This window comes from Gopherus flavomarginatus, chromosome 2, assembly GCF_025201925.1.
Source record: "Gopherus flavomarginatus isolate rGopFla2 chromosome 2, rGopFla2.mat.asm, whole genome shotgun sequence".
Lineage (NCBI taxonomy): Eukaryota > Metazoa > Chordata > Testudines > Testudinidae > Gopherus > Gopherus flavomarginatus.
The window spans coordinates 159,523,724-159,548,851 of record NC_066618.1 but is presented as its reverse complement, the minus strand read 5'-3'; the positions used below and the strand labels follow the sequence as shown (position 1 = coordinate 159,548,851).

At 43.8% G+C, this 25,128-nt stretch overlaps 1 protein-coding gene across 5 annotated transcripts in view; it reads left to right on the top strand.

Annotated features, from left to right (window-relative positions):
- Positions 1–25,128, top strand: part of DPYSL2 (dihydropyrimidinase like 2) — a 100,408-nt gene that overhangs the window by 7,698 nt on the left and 67,582 nt on the right. For 3 of the 5 annotated variants that reach the window (XM_050939981.1, XM_050939980.1, XM_050939982.1), the window contains 2 exons: positions 18,315–18,403; positions 19,586–19,770. In XM_050939981.1, coding sequence (XP_050795938.1) covers positions 18,315–18,403; positions 19,586–19,770 — 274 coding nt within the window. Of the gene's footprint in view, positions 1–14,176; positions 14,574–18,314; positions 18,404–19,585; positions 19,771–25,128 lie in introns of those variants that run through there. The other 2 variants (XM_050939983.1, XM_050939984.1) reach the window with 2 other exon arrangements.

Here is a 25,128-nt window from a genome sequence, read left to right as displayed (position 1 = left end):
CCATCCCGGCAACAAATAATGACTAACAGGATATTGTACAGAGCACAAACAATCATAGACTTTGGAATGCTAATGGAGCCATTGTGCAAAGCACAATAGAGGTTGTTCCAAACAGCTGGAAATGCTGTTCCAAGTTTAATTTGTTAGAATTCCTGTAATTTCTCTAGCCTGTTTTCAATAATCACTACTTGCAAAATAATTACACAGAGAAATGACTTGCATATTCTCCCAATGGATCATAATCATTTGTCTGGCTACTGAAAAACCAGACAAAATCTTGCAATCTTCCCAGATCCCTCTTTAAGACACCAATCCATGTTATGGGGATGCTGCACATTGTGAGAGCATAAAGTCTTCTATTAAGTGCTTATCACAAATTTACCAATTCACTCATCATTCCTTCTGATGCAGAAAAGAACCAGGGTCTTTGATATGGTGCCAACAAATACCAATTGGACTAAATAGGCTCCACTGTTTGGGGCAGCAGGTGTAAATTGGCTTTGATCTATTGTGGAGCTTTATACCAGCTGAAAAAACACTTAGGGGAACAGACCTTGTCTTCTTGTGTATTTACAGCGCTGATGGGGCACAAATGGGGAAGTAATCGAGTGCTTTTTGTGCTACCGCAATACAAATAATATGAACATAGTTTTAAATGATTAACTTGTTTGATCAGCTACAAGGCAGTGTTCCAGGTTTGGCCCATATCTGTTGCATGTTCAATTTGATTCCGCATCCAGTAGGGTTGTTGGAGAGGTGAGACGTTATTTTGGCAGCAAATTCTGCATCCCAGCTAGAATAATGTTAATATCGCTGTTCTACATAAATGGTTTCCTCATCTGAACCCCGAAAGGGAGGCTTCATTTGGGAGCAAAATTGCGAAAGGATCCAGGGCCCAGCTCCTAAATACCTTTGATGATCTGGACCTAATATAGCAAGACTCAACCATCTTTGTTCTAAGATTCAAACACAAAGGAGATTCCCATTCTTTGGAAGATCTGAGAGAAAAGATAAACTCCATGGCATTTATACCAAATGATTTTTTTGGTGGAGAGATCTACCCAGATTTTTTCTTCTCAGTCATGCAGTCAGAATTTCCACCAATATAGCAGAGTAGTTGAACCCACTGTTCATGTTCACAGATGACATGAGTCTGCTACAACTTCCATCTAGTTCTTTAGGTCAAGCTGTAGGGGCACATGCTTTAGCTCTGGAAGGCCTATGTTCAGTTGTAGTAATGACCAAAATGACAACCTTATAGTACTTAGATTGTGAGCTCTTCGGGGCAGAGACCATCTTTTTATGATGTTTGTACAGTGCCTAGCACAACGGGGCCGTGATCCCTGACTGGGACACTGAGGTGCTTCTGCAATATGTAAGAACATAAAAACTGCCATGCTGGGTCAGACCAATGGTCCATCTAGCTTAGTATCATGCCTCCAACAGTGGCCAGTACCAGAGCTCCAGGAAAAGTGTACAGAACAGAGCAGTTTTGGAAAGATCTACCCTGTCTTCTCCTCCCAGCTTCTGGCAGTCAGAGGTTTAGAGTTGCCCCAAGTATGGGGTTCCATCCCTGGCCATCTTGGCTAGTAGCCATTGATGGACCTATCCTCCATGAACTTACCCAGTTCTTTTTTTTTTTTTTAACCCATGAAAGAGTTCCACAGGTTAATTGTGCATTGTGTGAAAAAAGTATTTCCTCATTTGTATTAATCCTTCTGCCTGTTAATTTCTTTGAATGACCAATGATTTTTGTACTGTGTGAAAGGGTAAGTAATACTTCTCTACTCACTTTTTCTACACCCTTCATGAGTTTATAGACCTCTATCCTATCCCCCCTAAATCGTCTGTTTTTTAAGATGAACAGCCCTAATCTTTTCAATCTCTCTTCATATGGAAGCTATTCCATACTCTTGAACGTCTTTGCTGCCCTTCTCTGAACCTTTTTCCAGTTCCACTATATATTTTTTGTGAGATGAGGCTATCATAACTGGACACAACATTCCAGGAATGGGTGCACCATGGATTTAGTTAGTAGCATTATGATATTTTTCTGTCTTATTTTCTACCCCTCGCCTACTAGTTCATACAAAGTATTAGTAAGTAGTAGTAATAATAATCACAGTTACAAAAGTGGGGAGAGCTTGTCTTATGTGATTAGAACAGCAGGGGGCCTGAAATGCTTGGGATAAATTTCATCTGTCCTAGGAATATGGGCATAGAAACCATTCTGGGTGTGTTATGTATGCCCCTCTCTGCCTGAGCCAAAGAGCATATATGTCTGTGAAAGCTTCCATAGAAAATCTGACTCCTAGGTTTAATGCTTCAGCCTCGGGAGGTTCAGACTTTAACTCTGGAAGTTGTAGGTTCAAACCTTGGTGACAGCAGCCCTTACATAAGGGTCTGTCAGAATTGTCTTTATGTTTCTCATGATATTAAGGGCAACAAGAAAAAATTCATCCAGAGACAAACACTTTGATTTGCTTTTATCCACTTGTTTGTGCAAATGGAAAATAAACCCTCCACTCAAAACCTCAGATACTATTTATTCAGAATGGCTGGCCGTAGAAGCTGAAAACAGTCGTAAGATTGTATCTCATCATTAAAAGCAGCAAAGGGTCCTGTGGCACCTTACAGACTAACAGAAGTTTTGGAGCATGAGCTTTCATGGGTGAATACCCACTTTGTCAGATGCATGTAGTGGAAATTTCCAGGGGCAGGTATATATATGCAAGCAAGAAGCAGGCTGGGGATAATGAGGTTAATTCAATCAGGGAGAATGAGGCCCTCTTCTCATAGACTTTAAGATCAGAAGGGACCATTATGATCATCTAGTCTGACCTCCTGCACAAAGCAGGCCACAGAATCCTACCCATCCACTTCTATAACAAACCCCTAACCTATGTCTGAGTTACTGAAGTCTTCAAATTGTGGTTTGAAGACCTCAAGCTACAGAGAATCCTCCAGCAAGTGACCCATGCCCCACGCTGCAGAGGAAGGTGAAAAACCTCCAGGGCCTCTGCCAATCTGCCCTAGCAGTTTTGTAGTTGGCAACCATTTTTTCCTCCCTTGGTTTTCACACCTCAACCACTAGAAGAGGGCCTCATCCTCCCTGATTGAACTAACCTCATTATCTCCAGCCTGCTTCTTGCTTGCATATATATACCTGCCCCTGGAAATTTCCACTACATGCATCCGACGAAGTGGGTATTCACCCACGAAAGCTCATGCTCCAAAACTTCTGTTAGTCTATAAGGTGCCACAGGACTCTTTGTTGCTTTTACAGATCCAGACTAACATGGCTACCCCTCTGATACTTTACCTCATCATTGTAGCTTCTTTGACCCCTGTGTGCATTTAAGTTATGCTGTAACATTCATTAGCAGTCAAAAGAAAATAACCCCTCCCCCACTAGTGACAGAAAGTCCCCTATGTGATTGATAGCTATTAACGGTAGACATTTCTTTCATCACCTTTTGGGAGGCACAAACGTACCCCTACAGATATTTACCAACTTACCTCTAATCCTTCTAGTACTTGATAGCATGTGGGTGGAATGCTGTACTTAGGGTGACCAGATAGCAACTGTGAAAAAAACAGGATGGGGGTGGGAGGTAATAGGAGCCTATATAAGAAAAAGTCCCAAAAAACGGGACTGTCTCTCTAAAAATGGGACATCTGGTTACTCTAGTTGTACTCACATGGCATTGCCAGTCAATGGGGCTCTGTGCTGGTGCAGCAATTTACATGTGCTGATCAGGGCCCTAGTTATGAATGAGTGAAAAGTCTATTGGCCCAACCTTGCTTCTCCTGAAGACATTAAAAAAACTCCCATTGACTTAAGTGACAGTAGGAGCAGCTAATGGGAATAATGGGCTTATTAGCATTTATCTGTCATCTCACATGTCTGTTTTCCTAGGAAAAAATATAAAGCTTGTTGAGTGAAACCAATCTGTTTCTAACTTGCTTCTCACATACTAAGGCTGATGCTGTTGTGGAGTTTCCAGAACTACCAGGGAAGGTTTAAATCCACCCCAATCCCTCCTTTCAGTCCACTTCAAAATATGTTTCTTTTCTCATGCCATCACAAGATGTCCATATGGAAAAACTGTAAAGAATTTAATATGGATAAAACCAACAGGATGCTGTAGAACAGGGGTCAGCAACCTCTGGCACATGGCTCCCCAGGGTAAGCACCCTGGCGGGCCAGACCAGTTTGTTTATCTGCCACCTCCGCAGGTTTGGCCGATCGTGACTCCCACTGGCCGCAGTTCAACTGCTCCGGGCCAATGGGGACTGTGGGAAGCGGTGCGGGCCGAGGGATGTGCTGGCCGTGGCTTCCCAACACCCCCATTGGCCTGGAGCAGCAAACCGCAGCCAGTGGGAGCCGCAATTGGACAAACCTGCGGAGACGGCAGGTAAACAAACTGGTCTGGCCTGCCAGGGTGCTTACCCTGGCGATCCGCGTGCCAGAGGTTGCTGACCTCTGTTGTAGAAACTCAGCAGGGTCCTATTGCAATTACTCAAAAATCCTAGAGACTTAAATAGAAAAAGAGTGAAACCATCCTGTAATTTATAGTGGGAATGTAATTCTTCACTACATTTGATAGGATAGTCCAAAAAAACCTATTGAGCCATATCCTCAGCTGGTATAAATAGGTGTAGCTCCATTGAAGTCAATTGAACTATGCTGATTTACACCAGCAGAGGATCTGAAAGTGAAAGAGATTCTCATTCTCTATTAAATTCTATCGATAGGACCTGAGATGGTATCAGAGTGGGCATGTGCATTTGAAGACCGTGGTCTGAAGGTGAACACAAAGAAGACGACGTTATGCAAGTAGGGGATATGGAAGAAGAGCTGGCGAGTGAAGTTTGAGGAGAGAAGCAGAATCAGAAGATTTTGTGCACTTGGGAAGAACACGTAGTGCCATCCGAGAGAGATTTGGGGAATGGAATAGAAGAACCCAGTGTGCCTGGATGGCACCGAAAAAGGTGGCAGGAGTACTTTAAGTATTGGCAGGAGCAATTAAGTAAATAACTGAAAGGAAGAAGTGTAGGCTGCATGTGTTTGTCCCTGCCTGCTCTATTGTTTGGAAAGAGGGAGTCTTACAGAGATGGAAGAAAAGATACAGGTAGTAGAAATAATATACTGAGGAGGACAATGGCAGGCAAGCAGAGGGCAGACAAAGTACACATGGAAGAAATTAGGAAGAAGATGAACTTGTCACTCTCATTGATAGCCTGGAAAGCGCGTGTTGGAGGTGGGTGGGACGTGAAAACAATGGGAGAAGAACGACCAGCAAAGAGAGCATGGGAGGAAGAGGACAGCAAGATAGGACATGGAAGACTGAGGATAGGATGGAAACTCTGTCAAGAGAAGTTTGAAGAGAAAAGGTCTGGAACTTGAAGACCTACAAATCCATGCCATGGACCAGAAGGAGTCGTGAAGAATTGTAGGCACCTACAACTCTGTGTAGGGTTGGGCCTATCTACTGGACAGGGCTCCTTTAACCTGAAACGCATTCTTGTGCAAAGGACCTGCACAAGCCCTTATGCACCATTTTAAGCCTTGTAGAGGCAAAACCTGATTGCAGCCACGGCAGGTCCAGTGGCCAACAAACCACTGTGACCGTACTGAGCCAAGGGTGGGCAGGATTAGTAGGGGCTGTCAAGGGCCATGCACCCCCTGCAGGGCGTGACCCCTTGTGTGGAATGGGGTGGTGGCAGGCCTGGGAACAGGCGAGGCACAGCTATCTGTTTCTGTGTTTATTCTCCCATCCCCCACCACACTGGAGAAGAGGGCTTGCACAAGACCCTGCAGAGGTTATTTCAACTATTGTACAGGAATAGCCCCCATGGAACAGCAGTGCAGCTACTCTCCAATCTTGGGGAAGAATCCTTCCTCCTATCACGAGCCTGGGTGCGGAGGCAGAACATTTACTCTTTAATTTGGGATTTAATTGTTGCCTAGGCTCTGGGCATTGGGTAATTCCACCCTCGATGAGAGATGCATAGAGACACACTGGCAGAGATAGGTCTGGGATACTAACATTCTTTCATTATCCCTCACTCAGCAATTTCCAGGACTTTGGGTGAGATCAATGACCTTAAGCATCCCACTCCTTTGTCTGCTGTCGGGAAGGTGGCATTTAGGGTTTGGGCTGACTGGCAATTCTCCGCTGCTTAGCATTTGGCAAGAAGGATCTGGCAAAGAGCTTGTTCATTACTGTGTCTTCTAATTTTAAGTTTCCCAGCCTTCTGCAGGCAGAGCCCCACCTCTGGATACAAAAGGAATCAATAGACTGACTTCCTCAGCTGTCTAAGTCTTCCAGAGCTGGATGCATTCCTTCTCTTTCCACAGTGCATGGGCAGGATTTATTTTTTGGTAATAGCATTGTTGTATCACAACAGGGCTATGCCACAAGCCACTAGGATGTCACAAATTAATCCAGTCCATTCATTTTAACCTAGTAATTCACGACCACAGTTAACTTTTCATTGGGATTTACTGGTCTTAATTTAAAGCGTGTGGATTTAGGCAAAACTATGGCCTGTAAACAAACAAAATAGACTCTGATACAAAACACCTTTCAGAGAATACTGGTTTCTAATTACCATGATCCATTAAGAACAAGGACGCATTGTTTTTAAGATGGTCAATGTGAGGAAAGGCATGGGCTGTCAGCTCATAAGCTACATTTTCTTTTCTAAGTTACTATTTCAAGGAAGTTTAATAATTGTTTTTTAAAATCATTTATCTTCTGAAGTTTTTTAAGTTCCCAGAACAAAAAATCTTGGGCCAGAACCTCAGCTAGTATAATGGGGCTACCTGGGGCTACACCAGCTGAGGGTCTGCCCTCTCAACCTTGCACATAAGGGTTAGAGATGGGGTAGAGATGGGATTGTGATCTGGGAGTGGATGAGAATCTGAATGTCTTTTGCACTGTTCAGATCTTGTGTTTGGGATCAGCCTATTATCAGCTATCTAATTCTTTCATCTGTGTTGTTCTGTACTAGGAAGGTTCTTATAATATGGTGATGGGAAAGAATCTCTGAGCATCTCCATGATATCAGCAATAGAGGTGCCAATGAAAACTAGCATTATGGGGATCTTTATTAGAGAAGTAGTGTGGTCTAGTAGGTAGGACACTGAGTTTGTATTTTGGCTGTGCCACTGACCTACTGCATGATGCTGGCATGTCACCTCACTTCTGTGCTTCTGTTTCCTCTCTCTCCTTTTGTCTATTTTGCCTTTGGGGACAGAGACTATGTCTTACTTTGCACAGTGCCTGGCACAATAGGGTCCTCACCTCAGATGGAGTCTCTAGGCATTGCTATACTAATAATAATTTATGTAGGACTTGAAACCATAACCTCAAATCCAAAAGCTCTTGAATTATGGGAATGGTCCGATCTGAGGTTTATAAACATTGTGTCCTGTACCTGGCTGAGTGCTCTGGCATTTAATAAATAATAAAACAAGGCTGCTAATATGTACTTAGTATGGTATACTGTGTATGTGACTTTGCAGCTAATAACGTGCTTCTGCTTCTTTACAGCTTCCTGGCTTCATGGTTTGCTGATGCCAGCATTTTACTTCCAGGTCTCCAGTAAAAATGTGCTGAGATGTCAAAACTTCCCCCAGTGCAGCAGACCAGGGAGGGGCAAGTTAATGCATTTAGTGTTTTCAATTCAAATTGTTAACAAAATGTTAAACAGCACAGTAACAAGTTAATCATGTTGTTACTGTGATAACGAGCTGCTTTATCATTTGTTACTGATCAGGTATTAGCGGATTGGAGCATTAACCAGTTTAAGGCTTCCTGATGTCCCTGGTATATCCAGGAAAAGCTGTCTCTTTCTCTCTCTCCACTCTACTTTCCCTGCAACCTTAGAGCCTAATGTACAAGAGAGGTCCTGGTGTTCATCTCTTGGAAGAGGTGTTCCCTTTAAAAAGATGCACTGTAGTAGAACACTAAAGCAGTTTTTAATCTCTTGTGTTCGTCCTTTGTATGTTTTATCTGGAAGGATCTTGTGATCCAAAGGGCCTGATTCCTGCAACCCCCCTACTCATGGAATTAGCCCCCAAATCAGAGGTGTCATTTTCTATGGGTCAGATGCCCCACCCAACCTTGTTTTCATCCTGGACTTTTCATAGATCTGTATGCTCCATTATGTCTTCTACTGTTTGTGCCCTCTCCCTAGACTTTGCAGGATAGAATATAATCATTTACAATGTTCTATATGCTAGCACAACTTTGTTCTGTCTCCCTGAAATTTTTCTGCAATGATGCCCCTGCCCCAAATGGGTTACTCCTGTGAGTAACAAGACTTGCAGATTCAGAGACACACGGCTTTTATAGTTTGTACTGTATTTAACAGGTATAATTCACTCATCACTGAGGAGTTTAAATAATATCCTTTGTTAGTTATTACCTGGCCCATACAGACCTGCAAAGAGAGATGGATTTGTGTCTTCTGTCCATGAAAAATGTTTCCTGCCTTGTCATCTCAAGCAGCTGTCTCTGGCACTGATGGGATACTGGGTTAGATAGCGACAAAGAGTCCTGTGGCATCTTATAGACTAACAGACTTATTGGAGCATAAGCTTTCAGGGTGAATACCCATTTTGTCAGACGCATGTGGTGGAAATTTCCAGGGACAGGTATAAATATGCAGGCAAGAATCAGTCTAGAGATAGGTTTCAGAGTAGCAGCCGTGTTAGTCTGTATCCGCAAAAAGGACAGGAGTACTTGTGGCACCTTAGAGACTAACAAATTTATTTCAGCATGAGCTTTCGTGGGCTACAGCTCACTTCTTCGGATGCATAGAATGGAACACACAGACAGAAGATATTTATGCATACAGAGAACATTAAAAGGTGGAAGTACGCATACCAACTGTAAGAGTCCAATCAATTGAGATGAGCTATCATCAGCAGGAGGAAAAAAACCTTTGAAGTGATAATTGAGATGACCCATAGAAGGTGTAAGGAGAACTTAACATAGGGAAATAGATTCAATTAGTGTAATGACCCAACCATTCCCAGTCTCTGTTTAAGCCTGAGTTAATTGTATCTAATTTGCATATTAATTTGAGTTCAGCAGTCTTTCTTTGGAGTCTGTTTTTGAAGTTTTTTTGTTGCAAAATTGCCACCTTCAAGTCTGTCACTGAGTGGTTAGAGAGGTTGAAGTGTTCTCTCACTGGTTTTTGAATGTTATGATTCCTGATGTCAGATTTGTGTCCATTTATTCTTTTATGTAGAGACTGTCCGGTTTGGCCAATGTACATGGCAGAGGGGCATTGCTGGCACATGATGGCATATATCACATTGGTAGATGTGCAGGTGAACGAGCCCCTGATGGCGTGGCTGACATGATTAGGTCCTATGATGGTGTCACTTGAATAGATATGTGGAGAGCTGGCATCGGGCTTTGTTGCAAGGATAGGTTCCTGAGTTAGTGAGTGTTTATGTTGTATGGTGTGAGGTTGCTGGTGAGTATTTGCTTCAGGTTGGAAGGCTGTCTGTAAGCGAGGACTGGCCTGTCTCCCAAGATCTGTGAGTGAGGGATCATCTTTCAGGATAAGTTGTAGATCTTTGATGATGCACTGGAGAGGTTTTAGTTGGAAGCTGTAGGTGATGGCTAGTGGTGTTCTGTTATTTTCTTTGTTGGGCCTGTCCTGTAGTAGGTGGCTTCTGGGTACTCTTCTGGCTCTGTCAATCTGTTTTTTCACTTAAGCAAGTGGGTATTGTAGTTTTAAGAATGCTTGATAGAGATCTTGTAAGTGTTTATCTCTGTCTGAGGGATTGGAGCAAATACGGTTGTATCTTTAGAGCTTGGCTGTAGACAATGGATCGTGTGGTGTGTCCTGGATGGAAGCTGGAGGCATGTAGGTAAGTATAGCGGTCAGTGGGTTTCCGGTTTGGAGTGGTGTTTATGTGACCATCGCTTATTAGCACAGTAGTGTCTAGGAAATGGACCGCTTGTGTGGATTGGTCTAGGCTGAGGTTGATGGTGGGATGGAAATGGTTAAAATCACGGTGGAATTCCTCGAGGGCTTCTTTTCCATGAGTCCAGATGATGAAGATGTCATCAATGTAGAGCAAGTAGAGTAGGGGCATTAGGGGACGAGAGCTAAGGAAGCGTTGCTCTAAGTCAGCCATAAAGATGTTGGCATACTGTGGGGCCATGTGGGTACCCACAGCAGTGCTGCTGACTTGAAGATATATATTGTCCCCAAATGTGAAATAGTTGTGGGTGAGGACAAAGTCACAAAGTTCAGCCACCAGGTTAGCCATGATATGATCGGGGATACTATTCCTGATGGCTTGTAATCCATCTTTGTGTGGAATGTTGGTGTAGAGGGCTTCCACATCCATTATGACCAGGATGGTGTTTTCTGGAAGATCACCGATGGACTGTAGTTTCCTCAGGAAGTCAGTGATGTCTTGAAGATAGTTCGGAGTGCTGGCAGCATAGGGCCTGAGGAGAGAGTCCACATAGCCAGACAATTCTGCTGTTAAGGTGCCAATGCTTGAGATGATGGGGGTGTCCAGGATTTCCAGGTTTATGGATCTTGAGTAGCAAATAGAATACACCTGGTCGGGGTTCTAGGCATGTGTCTGTACAGAATTGTTCTTGTGCTTTCTCAGGGATGGTGTAGTTTCTTTTGGTAATCATCAGTGGGATCAGAGGATAACGGCCTGTAGAATGTGGAGTTAGAGAACTGCCTAGCAGCCTCTTGTTCATATTCCAACTTACACATGATGACAACAGCATCTCCGTTGTCATACTTCCACCTTTTCATGTTTTCATGTTCTCTGTATGTATAAATATCTCCTGTCTGTGTGTTCCATTCTATGCATCCAAAGAAGTGAGCCATAGCCCACGAAAGCTTATGCTGAAATAAATTTGTTAGTCTCTAAGGTGCCACAAGTACTCCTAGTCTAGAGATAATGAGGTTAGTTCAATCAGGGAGGATGAGGTCCTCTTCTAGCAGTTGAGGTGTGAACACTAAGGGAGGAGAAACTGCTTTTGTAGCTGGCTAGCCATTCACAGTCTTTGTTTAATCCTGAGCTGATGGTGTCATATTTGCAAATGAACTGAAGCTTAGCAGTTAGTCTTTGGAGTCTGGTCCTGAAGTTTTTTTGCTGCAGGATGGTTACCTTTAAATCTGCTATTGTGTGTCCAGGGAGATTGAAGTGTTCTACAGGTTTTTGTATATTGCCATTACTAATATCTGACTTGTGTCCGTTTATCCTTTTATGTAGGGATTGTCCAGTTTGGCCGATGTACATAGCAGAGGGGCATTGCTGGCACATGACGGCGTATATTACATTGGTGGATGTGCAGGTGAATGTTGTGGCTGATTTGGTTAGGTCCTATGATGGTGTCGCTGGTGTAGATATGTGGGCAGAGTGGGCATCGAGGTTTGTTGCATGGATTGGTTCCTGAATTAGAGTTACTATGGTGCAGTGTGCAGTTACTGATGAGAATATGTTTCAGGTTGGCAGGTTATCTGTGGGCGAGGACTGGCCTGCCTCCCAAGGCCTGTGAAAGCGAGGGATCGTTGTCCAGGTTGGGTTGTAGATCACTGATGATGCATTGGAGAGGTTTTAGCTGAGGACTGTAGGTGATGGCCAATGGAGTTCTGTTGGTTTCTTTCTTGGGCTTGTCTTGCAGCAGGAGGCTTCTGGGTACACGTCTGGCTTTGCTGATTTGTTTCCTTATTTCCTCGTGTGGGTATTGTAGTTTTGAGAATGCTTGGTGAAGATCTTGTAGGTGTTGGTCTCTGTCTGAGGGGTTGGAGCAAATGCAGTTATACCTCAATGCTTGGCTATAGATGATGGATCGTGTGGTGTGTCCACAATGGAAGTTGGAGGCATGAAGGTAGGCATAGTGGTTGGTGGGTTTTCGGTATAGGGTGGTATTAACGTGACCATCGCTTATTTGTACTGTGGTGTCTAGGAAGTGGACCTCCCGTATAGATTGGTCCAGGCTGAGGTTGATGGTGGGGTGGAAGCTGTTGAAATCGTGGTGGATTTCTTCCGGAATCTCCTTCCCAGATGGTGAAGGTGTCATCAATGTAACGTAGGTAGAGAAGGGGCATGAGTGAACGAGAGCCGAGGAAGCATTGTTCTAGGTCGGCCATAAAAATGTTGGCATATTGTGGGGCCATGAGGGTGCCCTTAGCAGTGCCACTGATCTGGAGGTATATATTGTCAACACATTTGAAATAATTGTGCATGAGGATAAAGTCACAGAGCTCAGCAACCAGTTGTGCTGTGGCATTATCGGGGATACTGTTCCTGACAGCTTGTATTCCATCTGTGTCTGGGATGTTTGTGTAGAGAGCCTCCACATCCATGGTGGCTGGGATGGTTAGATAGACCACTGATATGGTATGGAATGGTGATTCCAATAGCTTGAGATAGTAAGCTGCTGTGGACAGGGATCGTATGTTTCCTTTGTGTCTTGTGCAGTGCTGAGCACGCTATGTATAACAACAGTGTCACCAGCACTTGCTCTAGTTATTGTTTTCTTTCGCACGCCAACTCTTGGAGTCTGATGGTTATCAGGGAATCTCAGCTTTCATTTTTTGTTAAAGTAAGTTTCTAGCTCCCAGGCAAAGAGAAAACATTGAAAATATGACCCGAGAATGGTCTTAAGGCTCAGAAACCGGAAGCAAAGAAATAGAACCTAAGTGGAGTTACTGTTTTATAAAAGCTCATGATTGTTAAGCCAATCTCGCAGATTTTGAGGCTTGATTCACAATATTTGAACACTTGAGGTTGGCCATGCTGTAATAATGAATGTGATCTGGATGGACCAATGGCCCTTAGTGTAACCCCTGCTTCTTGAAGATTTCCAGGGAGCCAGAGATGCAGAATGCGGATGCCCCTTAGCTACTTGGGTATTTTTGGGGAAGAGTGGAAAAGGGCATCAGATGATGTAGGTGTTCCCAGTGGAAAATGGGAAGGCCCGGTCAAGTCTGAACCCTGTATTTCCTTGGGTTGCTATTCAGGCCTGTCAAGAATTTTGGAGCCGCCATACTTAAAAGTTTGCTGGAGCCCCCTCCCATTTCACCCCCATTACAGATTTTTCTAGGGGAGCTCTGAGCTCAGGCCCCAGGTACAGTTGTCTCTTCTTTAGCCCCCTTTCTCCAGCCCTGTTGCTATTATTAAGTCTCAAGCAGCACCTTCTCCATAGCACAAAGGAAGATAGAATGGGCGAGATGGACAAAGTGTGCTGTATTTCCTGCTGCGCCCGCTCTCCAGAAAGAATTTTCCTATTGGATTTACTGTCTCGGCATTGGGGAGGGCTGTGTGTGTGTGTGGAATAAAACAGTAGCATCCACATGCATATTCCTTTCAAAATAATGATCTGAATTTCAAAGTCACTGAGCATCCGGTGGCTCCCACTGGGACCTGCGGGTGCTCAGCATCTGAACATCAGGCCAACCCTCAGTTAGAAGCCAGCTCCCTATTCTGATGGGCAAGGCTTTCTTTAGCCCAGGGTGATGCATTATCTCTTCTTTCCCTTAAAAAAAAAATGCAACCCCTCCCCCAACTCCCTTGCAAACCTGCTGTCTGATCTCACCCAGCAACCACCCAGCGTGCAAGCTTCCGCAGCAGCATCGTCAGCCACGCCAGCAGAAAGGGGGGAGGAAAACCCACCACCACCATCCCACTCCGCTGTGGCTGGTGGAAAAGGGCGTGGGCGACTGCAGAGCTCTGCCCTCATGCAAGGGGCTTTGCTTTGCCCCGTTTCGCACAGCTGCGATCTGGGGCATTGCACCGGCAAAGGGGGCTGGATCTTGGGGAGCCCAGGCGCAAAGTCCTGCTAGGACTAGGATGGCACAGCACCATCCAGGGAGCGGGGGGGAATGCAACGAAGCCCTCCCCACGCTGCCCATTGGCTTTGCCGCCTCTGGAGCCTAGGCAGCATCCCTGCCCGTCTGCCCGCTTGCAGGGCGGTGTGCACCGCCGCGCCGCAAGCCCAGAGCACGAGCCAGCCCAGGGTTGGGTGGGGAGGGGGAACGCGGCTCCTTCATTGCGCCACTTTGCATGTTACCTCTCTTCTCCCCTCCCATTGCACAGCGCCCGGGGCTCGTTTGCATATCCAGGAGGCTGCCAGCCAATCCAGGCCAGAGCCGGGTGGCTCCCCGCGCTCGACAGAGGAAAAGGGAGTGGCTGAGGGCGCATGCGCTGCCGCTGTCTCCTTGTGCTTAGGCTTTTATTGCGACGGGATTTTTTTTTCCGCGCTCGCCTTTGGTCTAAATCTGGGGCTGGGCTTGGAGCGGAGCAAAGAAAGGGAGACACGCAGGGGCTCCGATTTGTCCCCGTTCCTGCGATTTGCAAAGAGCCGGGCAAGATCCACCGATTGCACTTTTCCTCCCCTGCAGACCCGACCCCCCCATCCACTTCCTTTTGATTGCAATTGATATTTTTTTTATTTCAATAAAACGTTTGCAATTAGAAAAAATAAACCCAGTCCAATTTTTATTTTGGGGGTTGTTTCCCAAGAGACATGTCTTATCAGGGGAAGAAAAATATTCCACGGATCACGGTGAGTTTAGCTACATGGGGAAGAGGGGGAGGGGTGGTGGGGATTAAGCCCTTTGTGTGCGTGGGAGGTGATTGCAGGGGTTTTGCAGAAAGATAGTAAGATCACGCTCTCGTGCAAAAAGCTTCCTTTGCTGCAGCATCGGTCGAAGCCTTATATCGAAAAAGAAGAGGATATGGGGCTCAATGGCTGCCTGGAAGTTGCATGAGTTAATAAAAGTCGAACCGGATCCGGTCTTCTGTTTTATCAGCTCAGGGATGCTGCTACCCTAGCATGGATCCTAGCAAATGGATGGCAGATTTATATATGCATGGGTGGGAAGTATAGACTAAGAAAGCTGGCTCGTGGGTGTATGCTCTAGATGGGGCTGTTTTCATAAGCACCGACTGGGGAAAAATAGCGGAGTTGAAAATGTGTCTGATATTTTATGGCAATCCATTCTGCTTGTAATAAAGGCGGATGGGGGTGGGTGGGGAAGTTAATGGTAGATGCAGAATGACAGCATGAGTGGAGTGGAAGAAGGTAGGATTGGGTAGGGAAGAGAGTAGGGAGGAGATTTTAAATTAAACATAAACCAGATTTTACAATCTGGGTTTAAAATATGCCTCAGGAATAGAAATATCTTCAGGGCAGAGCTTCTCCACTACTTGCTGGTTTTGTGGGAGAAGAGGGGAGATTTGGCTGGGCTCTGAGGTTTTCCGAACCCCCCCCCACGTATGAGTGAAGCAGCTTTTCCCCCCCTCTGCTCATACAAAGAGGGCTGTGATTGTGAGGAGCTGGGGACAGCGTTTGTGCTGTTCCTCCAGGAGGTAATGGCGCTGCTCCAATGAGATGAGCAGATGGGGCTTGTTCTTTTCATCTTCCATCCTCCTTCCCAGTGCAGCAAAAACAATGCTTAGAAAGAGCTGCTGGTGATGGTGGTAATTGTGTTTTTTGTACTGGTATATGAGAAACTCTCCACCCTCTTTAGGTTTAGAAATGAAATAGGATTTATTTCTCTTCATCGGGAATATTCCTACAACACACAATTCAGTCCACTGCTAAATGAAATCTGAAGGGAAAAGAAAAGGAGCAGTTACATAAAACCCTACGTTTTCCCATTATTATGGGAACTGATCACAGTGCAGGTATCACAAATTCAGGAAGACTAAATTTCTGCAGCATAAGTGAGGCAATTAAAAATGCTACATGTTTATTTTTTGACATACAAGTTTGCACTATTTGTATCAGTGTAAAAGCTTTCCTCTCTTAGACCTAAGGACACACCCATCATAAATCTTGTTCCTGAGCCTTAGAAGTGGAAAAGTGAAAGATCAGCAGTCGTGGATGGATAATATTAAGTATGACATTTGGATGTGAACTGTTGTATTGGATAGCTGTGTTTAAATAGCATTTATGCAGGCCAGTATATTTCACTGATTGGAATGTGATAAGACTGAATCTTTAACTAGTTGAAAAATTAGTGGTCTCTCACTGAGACCCCAGTATCTTAAGGTTTTAAAAAGGCTAGTCCAGATTTAAAGAAAGTTGAACATTACTGATGGATGGTGCTGTGGGTTTTAAGTGAACTGGTGTATTTTTTTTCATGAATGAACATTAGTTATTTGGGTTGGGGTGAATAACGAGACAAAGAATAGTAGATGAGCTAGATTCTGATTTGATTTACTCTGGTATAAACACAGTGTGACTCCACTGAGATCAATGTGTGTAAAGAGATCAGAATCTGGCTCAATGGGTAGGGGACTTTCACCTGAATCAGCAAGGTAACAAGTGTGGTACGAGTCCTTCCCACAAATACAGACTGCATATGTGGTTTCATCCAAAGCCCATTGAAGTTAATGGAAAGACTCCTATTGATTTCAGTGGGCTTTGGATCAGCTTCAGAGAGAGAGGTGTTTACTAGTAGTAGGTTATAGAACAGCATTACCATGTCCAAGGCTCAGTTTTGTCCTTATTTGTATGTTTCCCAAGTGACAATGGATTTAGGACTTTCTTCTCTCATTGTCATCTGTGGTAAAACTCCTTTTGATTTCAACAGGAGCAGGCCTTTAATGGTACAAGAAGGCTGAATTGGAGGGAATTAGTGCAGTGATTCTAGGAATGATGAAAGTGTGGGACAACTTGCTGTTGTGTACAAGAACCTGGCATTGAAAACAAGCAATTTTTTCAAGCCCCATGTCGCTTCCTTAAGCATTATTGTCACAGCAGAGCCTAAATTTAAAATCTTGATTTATTTTGGTATCCTTGTGGAGACAAAACTCTCCATTAACTTTTGCCTTAAATAAGAAAAAAGGACTGGAAACTAAAAAGAACTCTTATGATTTTTGTACAATGATATAAAATTAGCTGTAAAGGCCAATCTTAAACACCTTAGGCCAGATTCTGAACTGTTGCAACTGTATCTCCATTGACTTCCAAAGAGCAATGCCAATTTATAACACCTGAGAATCTGGTCCCCTATTTTAAATTAGATTGTAGTCGCTTTGGGGCAGGTACTGCCCTTTTCTATATGCCTGCATAGTTCCTAGCACAGTGCAGACCCAATTCTGACTATGGCCCCTGACTGCCACTATAATAGTAAATAATGCAGCTGAAATAAATCCACATGTTAAAATCATGCGCTTTTCTCTCTTTTTTTTAAATCAGTCTTGGATTTCCTCTATGGACAACAGTATGTTAGGCCTGGGTTTATGAAATGTCATTGATTCTGTATAAAGGAAATGGGGAAAGTATAAGGAGTTTCTTTTCAGAATATGTGCAAATACATTTCTGAGAGGTAAGGGAGAACTTGTAAGGTTTAAATTTAGTGCTGCATGATGGATGTGCACTTTGAATTAAGTATTAAATATATATGCACTTAGTGTTTTGAGGAAAGAGGTTGAATATAATGCTAATGTCCCACTTTCCTTCTCACCTACAGATATTTAGAGTATGTGTTTTGATATTGTGCTCAAGTACTACAAAATGATGCATTTGTTTTTCACTTACCGTAGCTGCAAAGGAGATATGTAACCTAAGTGAATATTTAGAAGGAATGGCTTGAAAGCTGCCTCATTGGAATTACCTTTCTGTTTCTACCAAACAGCAATCTAATTTGAGGGAGGTTTAATAATACGGTTTCTTAAATCCTTATCTTTATGTTAATTTGCTAATATGTGCTTATTTTCATTAGATTATGCAGTAGCTGTATAGAAACACAGTAAAAGATCCACTGAACTGAAACTTTGCTAGACTAGGACTAAATGGGTTTGTTTGTGTTGTGTATCCCGTGGCAACAGACTTTTGGTCAATTTCTCCGACTGCAAGTGTGACTCAATTAGCCAAGTAGTGACTTTAGGATGGGTGGATTTAGGAAGTTACGCCTACAGCAAGGTTAAAAATAAGAGATGTGGTTAAAAACCACTCTCTGCTTTTTGGGAAATGGTGTTTAGTGCTTTTGTGGTGGGGGGTGAATGATTTTATTTTAATTGGTTGCTGGCGTAGTTAAAACAAGCCTCAAAACTAAACTTCTTTTACATAGAGAATATAGTTTGCTCTTGGATCATTAGAGCGATGAAAGGACTTGAAGATGAAATGATATTTTATCTTTTCAGTTGAAAGTACTGTAATTGACTTGTTTTTTGACATGCCCTTTGAATAATGCAAAGCTTGTTTCCCTCTCCTCTTTTATCTCTGAATTGGTGCTGCAAACTGTCAGTTTACTTACAGACTAATTATGTATTGTTCCATGTTTTTTTGTTTCAGAGCGATCGTCTTTTGATCAAGGGTGGTAAAATAGTTAATGATGACCAGTCTTTCTATGCAGACATTTACATGGAAGATGGGTTGATAAAGTGAGTGCAGCCTGATTGAAACTAGCAAATGTAATGTAAATGCACTGCAGAACCTCAAGAATAACTCAGTCTTGAGAGCTATATTAGAATGCAGAAATAAATAAATATGTAATGCATTATGGGGTGCTTGATTGGAGGGATTCTAAAACCAAGATTTTTAAATAATAATAATAATAAAAAAGTACTATACATTCTAATTAACATAGTCATTAAAGCTCTGGTCTAACGAGGTACTTAAGTACTTGAATGATTTGAGTTCAGTGGGACTACTCACATGCTTAATTTATGCTGGTCATGTGTTTAAGTACCTTGCTGCATTACAGCCTAGGAAATTCTCAATCCAAAGCCTAGCAAACTGACTTGAAGCCCAAACAAAATCTCATTCAAATCTTCCCATTAAAGACTTTCATTGACTTCAAGGGGCATTGGATCAGGCCCCTTTCAGGCTCATCTTTTATGTTTATAGTCTTACGCATGTAATTCTGGCACATTAAATGTATTACACATTTCCTTGGAATACAACTCATAGGGAAAAATGGACTGGCGAAAGGTTACAAACCAGGAATTTTGCTTGTTCTGGCTATATAATCAGCACATCTGCTTTCTTAATCGGGGCTAGAAGTTGGAGGAGCAAGTGAAAGACACCTAATTAATTGTGATGTACCATCCACAGTTCAGTGTTTAAAAATAAATCCTTGCAAAAGCCAGACTGAGGGACTTTGGGGTCTCATCAGGAACTTGGTAACTAACATATGTGCAGGTTTATTTTTGTGGTTGCTGTACATATGTTTTAGTGTGAAATAAAAGTAGATAGGATACATGCAGAAATTCTTGCAGTCCTTTCCAAAACATGAAAATCTAAAAATCACCGTTCCATCCCAGAATGAATTATTGCACTGGTAGTTAAGGGCCCAGTTTCAACTCCCTTTGAAGTCAATTTCAAGACTCCTACTGACTCCAGTGAGATTTTGACTAGCCAGAAAATAACGAAAATGTGATGCACTGAATGCCAGCTTCACAGCAGTGTACCCACATATTGCTCTGTTGTGTTGTGTTGTATCAGTGACACCTGTTAAAGGATATTGTATCCAGACCATGTCGCTCACTTGAGACACATTTCTCATTATATTCATGTGGTATAACATTTGTAACTCACTCACTGATTGACACCTGTTTACCTAGGCAAATTGGAGAGAATCTGATTGTGCCAGGGGGAGTGAAAACAATTGAAGCCCATGGCCGGATGGTGATCCCTGGGGGAATTGATGTCCATACCCGCTTCCAGATGCCAGGCCAGGGGATGATCTCTGCGGATGACTTCTTCCATGGAACCAAGGCTGCCCTGGCTGGAGGCACCACGATGCTCAGTAAGATAGAGAGAGATGTATTCCCTGGGGAGTTAGGAGGGGGTTCCCTTTGCTCTTTCGAACAAACCATATCTGTAAGCAGGGAACGTAATTTATGGAAAGTATCAGCGTATTTGCCTCCAAGTGTATGTGTCATTTATTGGCTAGAGTAGGGGACTGGGAGTTGGGACTCCCTCCTCTGCTCCTTGGGTAAACTCCCTCTCAGGGCTGGGAAGTGGAATACAGGACTCCGGGGTTCTATTCCTAGTTGGATCATGTAACCTTCAAGTCAATGGGTCATTGACTTCCACGAGGATAGGATCACACCGAGGCTGACTGTGGGACCTTGAAGAATTTTCAGTGGGGATTTTGCCATTGATGTCATTGGCTGCAGGGTTAGACCTTATCCTTTCTGGGCCTCAGTCTCCCTGTCTGTGTAGTTGCTATAACAACAACATCTTCACAAGGGTGTTGTGAGGCTTAATTGGTGTATTGTTTGTAAAGTGTTTGGCGTGAGGTGCTGTGCTGTATAAGTATACTGTGGGGGCACTTCACATGGGCCTTTTGGGGTAAATATTTTAGTCCTCGTGGGAGGTAGAGGCTGATCATACTGATGAGGCACAATGAGTCAATGCAAATTACACGTACTGTGCAGCTCTCAAAATCAGACCTCTTTTTAGGTGCCTAATTGTGGATGTAGGTGCCTACCTTTAAGCATTCAAGTTTCAAAATTGTTGGCCCTTGGTTTTGTGCTTGATTTTAAAAATTCAATTGAAATACACCCTCTCTCCCTCCAAATAATTAAACCTTCTTTCTGGTTCTTGGAATTACACCATCATATTAGTGTGTGAGAGTCAGGAAGTGAAACTGACTAAAATCTCTAGTCTAGATCCTCAGCTGGTCTAAATGGATGTAGTTCTTGGTACCTGTGGCCATTTGCATCAGTCGAGGATCTGCCCCTGTAATTCTATACACAAATCATTTATATTTATGTTGTTTTAGCTGAGAAAAACGTAAAATATAGTTCAGTTCAACAGATTAGTTTGTGAATTGCCATCGGACATCCTGCAGTCTTTTGTCCTGTGTGAGCATTGTTTGCTTTGCAAGCTCTTCTATACTGCCTCTGCTCGTTACTGCTGTGGCATATGCCAGAGCAGCGGTCCGGGGCTGCAAGCAGGCTTCGCAGTGTCCGCTAAGCAGAGCCAGCGTTAGACTCGCTGGGGCCTAGGGCAGAAAGCCAAAGCCCCATTGCATGAGACTGAAGCCCGCAGCCCAGAGTCCCGCCACCTGGGGCTGAAGCCGAAGCCTGAGCAATGTAGCTTTGTGTCCCAGGCAATTACCCTGCTTGCCGCCGCCTAACACCACCCTTGGCTTTTATATACAGAAAACCAGTTGTGGTACAGTTGGGCTGTGGAGTTTTTATAGCATGTTGGGGTGGGCCTCAGCAAGAAGAAGGTTGAGAACCCATGTGCTAGTGTACATGTTTTATGTTGCCAGAATTCTGGCCTCTTGGAACAAATTTATTTTAGAAAGGGAAAGAGAATTCTGCAGCAAAACTTATGAATGAGATCAGCACTTCCTGTGACAGTGAGTACATGCAGGTAGAGGCTCTGCTACTGGCTGAAAAATGATTATCTTAGGTACCTGTGTGGGCCCCCATTACATTAAAGATTGTGAAATGCTCGGATATTAGGGTAGGTAAGTGGTATTATCTCCATTGTTCTAATGGTTGTCTGAGGTACTGCAAGACAGTGTCTTGCCCAAGGCCACATAGGAGGTCTGTGACAGAGCCAGGAATTGAACCAGGGTCTCTTGAGTCCTACAATAGCTGCCCAAGCACTTATTTTCATATAGAACCTATAAACCCACTCCTTTTCCTCTATCATGAGTGTTCTTTAAAAAATTCATAGTGGGAAGTCAGCCAGTGTGAGGTGTTGGTTCAGAGCATCTCTGCTGCTATCCGAGGGCCTGCAGCAAGTTAGTAGTGGAACTGGGAATCTAACCCAGCGGTCCTGACTGTGCATTTTAGCCACAAAACCATCCTTCTCCTCCATTTCTCATCTTCACCCAGCCTCAGAGAAAACTGCTTTCTTGTCTGGATTTAAACCTGCCCCAGACAGAGCAACACTGAGTTAATTTGAGAACCAGAAAGTGAAACTGATCATTATTATAATTAATTTGCATTGTGATAATACTTGTGTGCCCCAGTTACTGACCAGGGCCCAATGGTGCTAAGTGCTGTACAAACACAGAACCAAAAGAGAGCCCCTGCCCTGAGTAACTTTCAGTCCAAGTATAAGGCAAGAAACAACAGATGGATACTGATCATAGACAGAAAGGGGAGCCTAAGTTAACAATGAGATGATAGCAGTCGGCAGGAGAAGCAGTGGTCGCGGCTTAACAGCTGTGTAATCAAAAACACTTACTAGGTAGCTTGAACTAGCAGGCAGTGGTGGTCCAGTTGGTATAGCATTGGCCTGGGAATCACGAGGCTTTGGGTTCTGTTCCTAGTTCTTCCTCTAACATTGGCCAGCCACTACACCCCTCTGTGCCTCCATGTCTCCTGTTGGGAAAATGTCACCCTTTCGTAAAGTGTTTTGAGATCCATGAGTGAAACATGCTAGATCTGGACTATGCACTGGTCTTATTTTCATTGCCCAACCGAGCGACATGGAGAACATTACATTTACAGAACTCTCTTTGATTTTGTTTACCTGATGAGTTCTTGGAAACACAGGTAAGGACATTTGCCTTTTAAAGGGTGACTTTTTTTAACTCACTATTTTTCATGTTATTAGTTAATCCTCTCCCCAGATGAAGGATGATCTAATGATTGGGTGCTAGCCTAAGACTTGGAGGCTACAGGCTTCTTTATGACCTTGGGCACGTCATTTTAGGCCCTGACCCTTAAAGGTATTTAGGTTCCTAACTTCCATTGAAACCAGTGGCAGTTAGGAGCTTAAATACCTTTGAGGATCTGGCCCTAGTGTCTCTGTGGATCAGATCCCAATGTGTAAAGTAAGGATAATAGCCTTTTCCACCATCTCACAGGGGTGGTATGAGGTAAATATATTAAAGGTTGTGAGGTGCTCAGATACTACAGTAATGGGGTCCATGTAAGTACCAGAAACAACGTGCATTGGGGGGTAGCTAATTGTTATTTGGTATTGGATCCATTTTGAAAATGGGAAAACTGACACAGAGAAGATGAGATTTTCAAAGGCATGAATTGGAGTTAGTGCCATCTCGTGCCGACTTTCAGTGGGAGTTGGCTGCCCTACGGCAGTGAAAATCCCATCTCCCCCCCCAGTGAGTTGTTTTTGTCATACAGTGAGTTGGAGCCAGAGCTGAGAATAGAATCCAGGTGTCCTGATTCCCAGAGCTCTGCACTAAGCACAATAGTCACATATAGCGGTAATGTTCCTCATTGGGAGGAAAAATGAAGGGAACATGTCGGCATGGCAAAGTAATGTTATTGTCATCAGACAAAGCTTTTCACCCAAATTCTCCTCTTCGACAATGAGAGCACTGTGAAATATGGGTTTGGAGAAATGCAGCCTACGGCTCCATTCATAACCTTCCCCATTCAAGCCTTGAATGGGGCAAGAAGCCAGCATCTTCGACAAAATATGCAATTGTATATAAATAGATCCTCAGATTGGTCTGGCACAAAGTAGGGTTCAGACATGAGCCTGATCTTTCATCTTATTTCTTTCACATACCCCTGTACGTGCATATCCATTGTGGTGGCTTCTCCTGTTATGCAGCTCAAGAGGCAGGGAGTGGTTCAGTGTGAAAGGCTGGGTGTACTTGGTGTGACCTGGTTAGCCTGTCCCATCATCAGCCTCTGTGATACGCCTCATTGCCTCCTTTTCTGATCCCTCTCTCCTTTTGTTTAATACGCTTTAAATTGACTTGGATATAGAAGCAACAAAGAGTCCTGTGGCACCTTATAGACTAACAGACGTATTGGAGCATAAGCTTCCGTGGGTGAATACCCACTTTGTCATACGCATGTACAGCTTATGCTCCAATACATCTGTTAGTCTGTAAGGTGCCACAGGACTCTTTGTCGCCTTTTACAGCTCCAGACTAACATGGCTACCCCTCTGATATTTGATATAGAAGTAGCTGTAAATATCAAAGCAACATTCCTGATTGTTACTGAGACAACACACTCGTTAACTCCACTGTGGTTAGCTGCAGTCTCTGGGAAGCAGGACTCCGGGGTTCTCCACCTGCTTACTATGGCGGAGGTCATGGTGGTTGGCAAGTGATTGGGGTAGGGGAACACCAGTTATTTCTAAATCCTTCTTATGGGTTTTCTAATAAAATGTAAGACTGGCTCTTTTGTGGTTACCTGCTGATCCATCTCTAGGCCAGGAATACCACCTACTGAAGAGGGATGGGTGGCTATTCATCTTTCCTTGAATATAGATCCAGGGATAGGTGCTCCATTAGATCCTAAGCAACTAGTAAGTTAAACCGAGCAAAAGCCGCAATCATGCTTCCCTGTCTCCAGAAGCAAGTCTTCCCTACCATTTCAGCATGTAAGGAACATGTTGTTATAATATGGGTAGTGGACAGTACAGGCTGGACTTAGCTTAGTGCACATTCAGAATGGAGGTGGGTCATTTGGTGTAAGGAAAGGCGAAGGGTGTTGTAGGCTTAATGGAAGGCATGGAAGCAGACACAGAAACAAGGGTAGGAGATGGAGACCAAGGGAGAAAGTAGGAGGGAGTCTTGGGAGGCACAAGAGGGAAAGCAGGAGAAAGTGAGAGCTGGGAGGGGGCGATGCTCTACAAAGCTGCGTTGATGTGGGGGCACTGGAAGGACGGGATTGAGGGGACTGACCTGGGCAGAGCAGCCAAGATGTGAAGATGATTACTGGCAGTAATGATGCAATATTATGACAACTTATATCAAGGGGGATTTTCGAAGACACAAATGAGAATTGGGCACCTAGCTGCCATTTATGCCTTTGAAAATCTTCCTCATTGTTCTGTCTGTTCCCCATGTGCTAAAGCGAAACATGAGTTTTCAGTAGGAGTGACTTTCCTTTCTGCCTAAGGAAAACAGCCAAGAAAGAACCAATATAAAGTCACTAGTGGGGTAGGGGTGACCATTGTGCTCGCTGATTCATGGCACTGCCTTCCTGCAAACTGGCAGGGGGACAGAGAACAGAATCCTGACATTGCTTTTATTTTGCATAGTCTCAAGCACCAGGGGTAAAAACACGACAAACAAAAAAACAAATTCCTGATCCCCAAAGAATTTAGATACCAAGGAGCTAATATCTTGGAAATGCCATACATAGAACACAGGAATTGCCAAACCAGATGAGACCCCTGCTCTATCATGTCTAGTATTTGGTCTCTT